The sequence below is a fragment of the Polyergus mexicanus genome, unplaced genomic scaffold (assembly GCF_030449975.1).
Source record: "Polyergus mexicanus isolate NDT 795.1 unplaced genomic scaffold, iyPolMexi1.0 SCAF_6, whole genome shotgun sequence".
NCBI lineage: Eukaryota > Metazoa > Arthropoda > Insecta > Hymenoptera > Formicidae > Polyergus > Polyergus mexicanus.
In genome coordinates, this window is record NW_027223326.1 from 7248506 (window position 1) to 7259336 (window position 10831).

The 10831-nt window shown below is 31.9% G+C and overlaps 1 protein-coding gene across 1 annotated transcript; it reads left to right on the plus strand.

Moving 5' to 3' along the window:
• Nucleotides 1-1260: 1260 nt before the first annotated feature.
• Nucleotides 1261-10578, plus strand: LOC138934062 (protein grindelwald). The gene is made up of 4 exons (XM_070297461.1): nt 1261-1722; nt 5072-5137; nt 5648-5802; nt 6162-10578. The coding sequence occupies exons 1-4, from the start codon at nt 1491-1493 to the stop codon at nt 6450-6452; spliced, it is 744 nt and encodes a 247-aa protein (XP_070153562.1). The 5' UTR covers nt 1261-1490; the 3' UTR covers nt 6453-10578.
• The last annotated feature ends 253 nt before the right edge of the window (nt 10579-10831 follow it).

The window sequence follows — 10831 nt, forward strand, 5'->3', positions numbered from 1 at the left end:
TTTCTGTCGGAAGATATTAAATTGGAACGGATCAAATCAGTTATTTATAACTTTTTTTTTTGTTTTTGTTTTTTTTGGCGATTGCACAAAACAGAATTTATAAATTTTGTATTTTATTGTATATCGTATGCATGTACAAGTTTTTTTTTCAATTATACTTTTTTTAATTATATTTTATTTTATTATTATACTACAATAATAAAATAATTATATTATATTTTAATTATATTATTATTTTTTTTTTTTTAATATAATTATAGCTTAAATTGATAGATGACCATATTTAAGCTCATGTTGATTAATGTGTAGTTCCTATCAAAAATAAAACACATCAGTAAATATTTATTATAATCTGTAAAAGTTATAACTATATTTACTAAAAATAATTACTAAAAAATTATAACTATATTATTACTATAACTGTTTGATATCAATAATAATTTATAAAGAATTAGAGATTAAAAATACGTCTTTTTATAAGATGTTTGAGAATGATTTTAATTTTAATGGCAGTTAAACAAGAATTTGAAAATTTTTCCAGTTATTAAGTTGTGTATTACTTCTGACATTGTATGATTTAGATATCCCGGCATCTCAAAAAAACAAATAATTGTTTAAACAAATACATTGTAAATAATTTTCTTAAAAACAATTTTTTTTTATACTAATTGATTTGTCTCATTATTCTGTACATAGAAGTATTACGGTAAGATTATCAAAGACTAAATATTTTACGAGATATTTAATCTTTTATATCAAAATATGTCAGATTAAAATATAAAATAACTTAAAAAGTACTTAATAAAAAAATACTTTATTATAGTGTTTCGGAAAGCTCGCGATGTCAGCTACAAGAATACTAAATAAAAAATAGGGGTTTCCGTTTAAAAATTTAAAATTGACCTTCACATGACCTTCAAGTGATTCTCCAAGGTCAAATCATTGTCACCATCTTATGGACCCCTTGAAGCCACGCAACTTTTGTTTGAAATATTTTTCGATTTAACGCAGCGTTTCTGAGATATTTGAGTGGGTCCTTTAAAATGGGACACCCTGTATGTATCCTCCACGTTATAAACGGTCGAGTCAGAACCGCTTTTTCTTAGTATTTACAAGTCAAATAACATGATACCAAAAAAAAAAAAAGAAGAGATTTTATCCACCCCCAGTATATTTTGCCTGCTACTGTTTCTTTTGCACATAATATGCAATGAGTGTAAACGTGTTTTTTCCTTATGTTTCTTTGCTTAGCGTCATAAGTATGGAGCCTGCTCAAGGCATACCATTCGAGTGCCGTTAAGAATCGATTGCCGGGACGAATCACACGATCGTGTCCTAAATCCGTGATTCTCGAGACACTACGCAGAGAGGGAGGAAGGCAAAAAAGGAAGGATTACAAAAACGCGGACGCGAGGAGAGAGAGGGTGGAACCGGTTGGCCATTTCAACAACAGATTCCATCGCGCATCGAACCGATATTATCTTAATCGAATGTTTTCGGATGTAATCGTGAACAGCATGAGATTGACGGTGATAGCTGTCATCGCGTTGGCTACTTTCTCGCTTGCCGATCTCGATCTTCGGGGTGCCCAGTGCGGCGAGAAACGTTGCAACGTATCGGAATACTGCAGCCCCTTCGACATGCACTGTAGACCCTGTTCGGTCGCATGCGACATCGACAGCCACAATTATCAACCAGACGAGTGCGTGAAAGACTGTCAAGGTGAGTCATCGATACAGCATCGGTATACGAGCGTTTTTTTAACGGATTAAAACTATCAAAAGAAACAATTATCATATTTGTTTTGAAGGGGCATACACATTTGAAACCTCGAAAAATGAGTACACTTTCTAGATTTTTTGCAGCGCAACGACTTGATAAAAATTTTTAACTTTTTTACGATACTAATACAATATTATCAATTTCTTAAATAAAAATTTTCGGCACGAAAAAAAATCTTTTTTTAAAGTTATGGGGATATTCGCGGAGTTCTTCCAGATTTTAAGTGGCTGCATACGGTGTGCATGATAACATTCGTAGATCATATTTGAGATAAAAAAATCCAAGTTCTTTTCTTATTAAACGTTATGATATATCTATCCCCGAGAGTTTTTTCAAAATTTAAGAAAATAAAAAAATGGCGACGTGTTGAAAAAAAGTTTCGGTTTTTTTTTTAACAAAGATCTTTTTTTTTAATATATATATATATATATATATATCAAAAAAATGGAGAATCGGGTTTTGAAAAAGGCATTTTGTTGACAGAGATGCGGAATCTTATTAGAAACTCGCATGTAAAGTTTGAAGTCAATCCATCGAACGTAAGCCGAGTTTTCATGCACACACCATAAATCTGCAAATATTTACATAACTTTAAAAAAAGAAATTTTTTTTTTAGGCTGAAAATTTTTATTCAGGTAATTAATAATATTGTATTAATATCGTAAAGGAAGTTAAAAAAAATTTACTCATTTTTCGCGGTTTCAAACGTGCTACGCCCCCTTCAAACTCATCGCGTAGGGGGTTTCCCAGCTAATGAAATTGTAAGGTAATGATAAATTTTTTTACGCTCTAAAACATTTTACGATATTTTGACTCGTATCTCGTGAACTTGAATTTATAATTCGGCGGCGGTTTTTATTCAGAACCAGTTGCGCTTTCTCGTTTTCATATACAATACAAATCGGCGTGCGTACGGGGAAACCGGATAGCGATATACGCGGTGCCATCGTTCACCTCTGTCGAGCGGGCAAAGCCAGCCCAGGGTTCTCGGGTCCGTTGACTTTGCACCTGACTATCCCTACCGACTTCCCACACGCGGACGCGGTCGATGAGTCACCTTGCTTCTTTTCTTCCTCTCCCTTCCATCTTTTCCTCGTCGTCATTTTTCTTTTCAGCCTTTCTCGCTCTACGTCGTTCCTTTTCTTCTCTTCTACTCCTGCTTGGGATTCAGCGTCGGTTCCGCGGTGAAAAGGGGGAAGATGCATCGCATGCTCCGGCAGGTAGGAGAAACCGCGGCTCCGCTCCTCGTCGGGGAACGCGCGTAGAATGAAATTCTTTGCCTCTACATCAAAGGATGCTCCTTTGCGTGACGGGATTTCACATCGATAGCACGATACGAAGTAATCCGCGTGGAGTTCCGTTTCGGCCCACGGATGCCCCGACGAATCCTCCATTGAGAACCCTCGTTACGGTGTCCGGTTACGTTATGTCGGTAAACTCGCGTCGGGCTTATGTACAAATTCTCGCGAGGTGGTGAACGTTTAAGTAAAAGTATCTTATATATGAAATAGGAGCTATTGGGAAGACAGGGTCCAATTCTTTTATGTCTAGATAAATAATCGGAATATATAGAGACGCACACGATGAAGAGTGAGAGAGGAGGAAGGGGGGATTAAGATTGTTTCGGATTACATTCGTTTTATATTTGGGATATTCCAATCTGTCATTTAAAGTATCGCGTTATTTGACAATTAAAAATTTGAATAGATTGTTATACATATGTGCAAAGATGTCAACGGGGAAAAAACGAGTCGTCTTTAAAAAAAAAAAAAAAAATCGGATATTTAATATTTTTATATTTTGCTTACTGTAAATTTATTTTTAATTTTTTAGATGATGGATTTAAATTAGCCATTATTATTTTGAATGTAGCTCGCATTAATCCATTAAAATTACTTTCGAAAAAAAATTAATTAAAAATATCAGAACTTTAGTTTTTTTTTATATTAACAAAAAAATATAGAGAAAAATAATATTATGTTTAAAAAATAATGAAAAAAAAAAAAATCAAAATTTGTCCTATTTAATGAAAAAAACACGTTTTTTCTACTAGCAAAAAAGAACTTTTTTTTTTTAAATATCTCTACTTATATCACAGCCATATATGTATAGCGTATAAAATTTATAATAAGATCTATATTGAACTTCATCGATGTAAAATGGCTTAATATCGTAATTATAAATCGCTCTTTATTGACGAATTTTATCCATTGCGGCTACGAATCGATCCGCGCGAGCTTGCTGTTCCCAGATCCGGGTATAACGTTTGCGTCCTTCCTCGATTTGGAATGGGGTCATCGCGTTTACATTTGCGATAAGGGTGTGCGATTACGCGCCCCCCCACGTGCTACGGGTAAGCAACCGTAGGTCGGAATTGTTTGCATCGAAAGTTGCTATCGTAACCGACCTCTCCTGCCTTACGCAGGCGCGCGAGAACCTGCGTCGTCTTTTGACAGGTAGATCGTTGACTCGAATAAGAAAAAAAAATGGCGAGTGTCGAGGAGAAGCGTACGAAAAAAGTGGAAAATAGCGAATAAATCGATCGCACGTAAGTCGAATCAATTTTATAGAATGCAGTTTTCTTCAAAGTAGACTTGGCAGAAATAAAATAGAGATCGAAGGATTGATACTTATTTTGTGATATGTGTAATAATAGATTTAAAAGCCTGTAATAAATGATTAATATTGTTGCATCTTAAAATAATTTTGTTTCTGCTGAGATTATTTTTATTCGACTTATTTAAATAAAATTGCACAAAATTTTAGATGTAAGATTAATTTAAAAAAATCTTTTTTAAATTATACGATACATTTTTTCCATTAAAATATTCTATACTCATATATTTCTTTATTTTACAAAGCAAAACATTGATAAATTGTGTATTGATGGATCAATATATCTTGATATTATAATAATATTATTAAAGATAGATATTGCATTAGTAATAAATACAGAGACTGTAACTGACTCGTATCTTTCCTGAGACCGTCATAATTGATTCGACTCTCATACTAATAATAACGTCGGATTTCCCTCTCTCACGCAGCTGGCATATAATAGAATAAAAGTCACGGTTGGAGAAATCTTCGAGTTTTATAGCGTCGCTAACGTAATTATTTTCCGTAACGCTTTCTAAGTAAATATCTGATTAACTCATAGCCTTAATGAAACACACATCCAACATAAGTGTTAAAACACTTGCGTATAGTACATTGGCAAAGTTTGCTCAAGAAATGCGATGTAAATGCGTGAAACGATTAATTAATTATCGCTTGCTTTTCATTGCAGTTTATCTTCATGATCAGCGTTACATCGAACGTATGGATTCGAATAGGCAGTACGATGATCTCAGAGGTGAGTGTGGGCTCAGGTGTGAATAGAATATGCGCATAATTTAGTCTTGAAATACCGCAGGCTTGAGAGAAGTCGGACGAGTCGGAGATTTCAACGACGCAAATCTCGCATAAGCGTCATATACGCTCGGCTCGTAATTCTCGCGCGGTTGCCGCAAAATTATGAGAGGAAGCCTGATATCATTTACCGTTGCTGAGAGATCTTATAATTATCTGTATCATGGAAGCATAAAATTTTTCTAGTTGCTTATAGCGGGATATAAATATTTTTTCTTAAATAATTAGTATTTTTTGAAATACAAAATTGCATAAAATATCTGTATTATATGTATGATATAGATATTTTCCATTAAATATATTGTTAATATTTTAATGATATATTTTATATAAAAATGTTATATAAATATAATGTTACAGAATTTTTTGAGATTTTCGAGATAAATTGAATATATACTACATTAATCATTTCGATTTCTTTCGCGCGGACATACTTCCTATTTTTCTATTACAGAGCAAGTGCAAAGACTCAAGAATTGGTTCGCGATCACAACGACGTTGACCTGTTTCTCATTATTGGGAATGCTGTACCTGCTGGGAAGGACTTTAATACGGTGGGAAAGGATCCAAAACACTTTGCGAGCCGTATTCAGAAAGAATCTCGTGAAGGTAAGGTGTGATCTATAAAAATAAACTTTTTTTCAAAAAGTTCCATCGGTCTTATCACGAGGGTAGGCTTTCTATCAAACGTTTAAATACAACGAAGCTACTCTGGGTAAGCGAGAGAGAAATAAATTAGAATTTAATAACAAATAATAATAATAAATTAAATAATAAAAATTAATTAACTAAATAACAAATTAAATCGTATTAAAATGTGTTCTTTTTTTTTTTATTTAAAAAAATGAAAATTATTTTTATATCCCTTAATCTCAATTTTCTAAAGCTACGAACGTTCATCTTAACAAATTTATTAAAATCTTTTTTCGCGCGACACAATTGCGAATACTTCGATCTGAATTTCGCAGGTGGCGAATAAGAATAAAGACGACGTCGAGGCCGCTGTGAATAAACAAAATGATCTCAAATTGACTATACCGAGCATAAGTGCAACAGTTGAACCAGAATCCAAGATCACCGAGAATAGTAGCAGCAATAGTAACGGGAATAGCACTACACCGAATACCACGAGTACCCCTCTGTCGCGGCGATACGCCAGCGAGGACACCACTCTCGATTATGCGTACGATAATCCGGCGATGACACCGAGCCCAGAAGCGGCGCAGCTTAGAACAAAAGCTCGTGAGAGCTCGTTTTAAGATTTCGAGCACGCAATACCGTATAAGGAGATACGCGTAAAATTGTTCTCGACATTGTCGAGAAGCAGATCTTAAATATTTCTAAATGAAAATGTGTTTGTACGTTTAAAGAGAAACACGATTTAAAGCTCCGCTGTGAAATGAGTTGGAACAAGCTTTGTGATATAATAATTGTTTTTATGGGGGGGGGGGAGGGGAAAGAGGAAATGTTTGATCAGAGAATATTGAAAAAAAAAAATTGTTTTTCACCGAAACTTTACACGATTCTGGTTTAAGCGAGCAGGAAAAATGGAAATAGGATGCGACGAAGTGCATATATGAATGAAATATGACGTGGCCAGTATTTTCTATTTTGCGATTGTACATTGGGGTATTTCGTAAAATTTTTTCACGTTTTTACAGAAGGATTTTTTGAGATATTGTAAATGCATAATGGAGTGGAGGACGATCAAGTTGAGAGGGATCGTTCATCGCCGCTTTGTCTTTCTTATATATAAATGATGACGCGAATTTTCTCGTGTATTTTAAAGAATTTTTTAAAAGCGATATTCACACAGTTGGTATTGGTATTCCACGAATAACCACACAGCCTCGTATAGAATAATTATTTTATTTCACATTAATCTCTGAATCATTAAACGTTGAGTCATGAATTGAATGATTTGATATTAATGACAGTCTCGATCGAAGCTTATAAATTTATAACGTGTGATTATTTTCCACTACAAATGTGTTACATGTAAAATAAGAAAAGCAATATTTCTATTGTAACGACGCAATTATATTTTTCAATTGAGACCGTGAGTATCGCTCTAATTACTTGTATAATTATAATATAATATCGTAAATTTGGAGTGACTCGTGAATGCGCTATTACGCCTCCGCGAACCGAAGCGGCTGTGTGACTTAATTAACATTTAACGTGATTAACGCGACATGCTCGCGCGAGTTGCGTAGATGCACGCAGTGCAATCTTTTTAAATTACCGTCATTATGGCGAAACATCACGTTTCAACAAAATTGCGATACCCTCCTTGTATTGTGAGAAAAATGATAAGTGCCTTTAAACTCATTCTTTCCTCAATTTAAAATTATTCTTTTATTGAAGTGAAAAAAAAAAAAATGATAAGTGCCTTTAAAATCATTTTTTTTCCCTTAATTTAAAATTATTCCTTCATTGAGTATTTTTTTCAGTATCTTTTATAACTATCTTCGAGTTAGTAAATTTTTTTTTTTTTTTTTATAGTAATTTATTTTTATTAACATCCATTGTCTTGTCTATGTCAAGTTTCTTGATCCTAATAATTAAATAATATAGCGAAAAACACTTTAGCGGACATTTTAAATATTTTGACAATTGCTTTCTCACACATTATTATTAAAATGCTATCATTATCAGAAATTAAAAGTCGACGATCAGCGCGTAAATTTTTGTTTCTTAGTTATGTACTGCGTGCATCTACATTTGCCTTTATAGTAATAAGTACTTAACGAATATCTTAAGAGAGAATCGCATCCTTATCAGCCATTCCGTCCATGAAAGGCCTTCGGAGCAAACGTGCGCATGATGCAAGGCGCACTTTGCATAGGTCAGTGACGTTACGCGCGAGGACGCGAAGGGGGATCGATAATAATTTTATGGCGAACCGACAAGCGCCAACGCTCAAGACACATTCTAACGTTTTTAAATCCCGCGATAACGTATTTCAAATACGACTTTAACGGGGTGCACATAAGCATACTGTTTTACTTAATTTGCTATTAGTTCTGGAAAACTTTTAAAGATATTTGTTGCATTTTTTATTTTATTTTATTTTATTTTTTTTTAGCTTTAAAAGTGTTGAAAATATTGATGTTACTGCTGAGAATAGAATTTTGCATGAAATGCAATTTGCTCAAAACGAATGCGCTCAAACATCGCTTGCTCCCTGGAGAATTTTTTTACGTTTATCCACCGGGAGAAAGTGCTCACTTTTATTGCTCAAAATAAAAAAAAATATGTTTTCGTGATTAATAATTTTTCAAACAAATTTCAATTTTAATTAAAAAATTTTTACGATATCAGATATCGACGGCAAATTAAATGTACGATAATGTTTCTTACCTTTTTTAAAAAAATAATCGAATATCATTCCTATGCAGATCGAAATGATTAATTCTAATCAGAATTTGAAGTAGATTGTATTCATTGATTGAGTTACAACTTAGAAAATTTAGACGAAATTAAAAAAAGGGGACGACTGTTTCAATAATCGAATCGATTGAAAAATTTATGTTTATAATATCAGTTGAAGATATCAGATACTCCATCTAATGTCCCGCAAACGTCACTGACCTTAGATTTAATCATCTACACATCAGTTCACCATTCTTAGCGACTAGCGAATTAGCAATAACTTCATACACTACGCAATTTTCACTTCGCTATTTGATTCACCTTTCGAAGGTGGATCAATGTCTTCCAGAAACGAAGATATTAACTTTGCCCAGAGGCAGCTCCTAGCCTTAAGTTCTCATGTCGGATTGTAAATATAGCGGGTAGTTTCTTAAGTTGTTTTTCGTTGATAAATTTAAGTAAAAAGATATAAAGAAATTTCTTCTTTTTCAATCAAAAGTTAAAAAGTGTTAAAAATGACAATGGCTTGAAATCTTAATCTAAGCATAAGCTTCTCTCAACTCTCCTTCCAATATATTTCAAGAAATTTTATTTAATTTTACCTATCTTATTAATTATATTAGTGAATGCGAGAAGTGTGGCATTTTATTCCAGTTTAATAATTGAAAAGTTACATATTATATGTACACGAATACTAATATGAATTGCCGATATTAAACAGCCGATTTTACGATCAAAAACATATTAGAAACATATTTGTTATTATTACTTAATAATAATAATTTTAATATATCAAATATTTTTTGTCGCGAGAACGATGTGACACTTTTTCCTTTATTCTTAGCGGTGTATGTGTATTTGGATTATTCTGAATGTGTCAGTTAATCTTATGATAGCGTGTTCTGAGAAAAATATGTAATGAAAAAAAAAAAAAAATATTAACGACGTGCCTTTTTGACGGATTTTTCGCAAGTTGAAATATATTTGTAATATAAAAAATAATATAATTATGTAATGTAAATATAATATAATCCAGAAATGACGATCTTTCATGTACATACGTAAAATATTAATTATCTTCAGTGATTCAAAATAATAGCATTAGAAATTTTGAACTTGTTAGGTTAATGTGTGCCAAAATTTTATTTAAAATATTCTATATAATACATACTTATACACACACATATATGTGTATGCTCGTTTAATATATTTTGAGAATTGTTAGCAATTTTTTTGATCAATTAATATCTTATTCTCATGGAAATAAATAACTATCCAATTTAAAATATTACATGCAACATACTTACGCTGGAATTATATATATATATATATATATTTTACGTATGTATTGTATATAGAAATATCGTTTTCCGAAAGATATTGTTAGCATCGATATTTTGGATAGATTTATTTAATTCATTGATTTATCCACTACATTACATCACAAGATATAAATAAGATGTTGTGGCTTGACTATAGTAATTAAGACGCGAAACTAAGTAAGACGATTAAAATTATTAAGACTCGTCAACACGAGGATTTTACAAAGTTTGTAAACGTTATAATATTTGTAAAATATCTTTGTTTACTATTATCGTGCATGCGAAGAATTTATACTTGTCTCATAAGTGATTTAAAAAAATCGACATTGTAGATTTTTTGAAAATATGTTAGTGTCGAGATATATTTATATCTTTCGAGCGAATGTCAGATATTTTACTGATTGTTGTCATGTCGCTTTCGAAAAAGAATGAGTATGCGTCATTTTTTAATTACATATATATTTCCGATGCCGCATTTTTCGTGTTAATGTACGATAAAATATTTTTGCCGAGCAATAGACTTCGTCTTTTGTAAATAAAGAGATATCAATATAGCAATATGGAATATGGAAAAATATTTATTTCATCTTTAAACATTACATTGGAAGATTACAGTATCTCTCTAATAAATGTTCAATTCTAATAGATCTTCTAACCGATTGAACCTACCGAAAGAAAATGATATTATCTTTGGCTTCGAAAATTATACATCAAAATAGTTTTAAATATTATATTATATATTATTGATTATACTTATCGTTATAACGATCAAAACGAAAAATAGAAAAAAATTATAACAGATTTTACAAATTTGTCAAATAAAAATATAATACACAAAGAATTATATCAAATGTATATAATATATAATTACAAAATATATATTATAATTAATTTATATTAAAATATTAAATAATATATTATAGAAATTAGAATTTTTATTA

What these genes read in the sequence shown, in the direction of transcription:
- LOC138934062 (XM_070297461.1), top strand. Translation starts at nt 1,491, where the DNA reads ATGTTTTCGGATGTAATCGTGAACAGCATGAGATTGACGGTGATAGCT. An exon ending in GCAGTACGATGATCTCAGAG is followed by an intron (nt 5,138 to 5,647) that starts GTGAGTGTGGGC and finishes TTTCTATTACAG; the next exon opens with AGCAAGTGCAAAGACTCAAG. An exon ending in TCAGAAAGAATCTCGTGAAG is followed by an intron (nt 5,803 to 6,161) that starts GTAAGGTGTGAT and finishes TGAATTTCGCAG; the next exon opens with GTGGCGAATAAGAATAAAGA.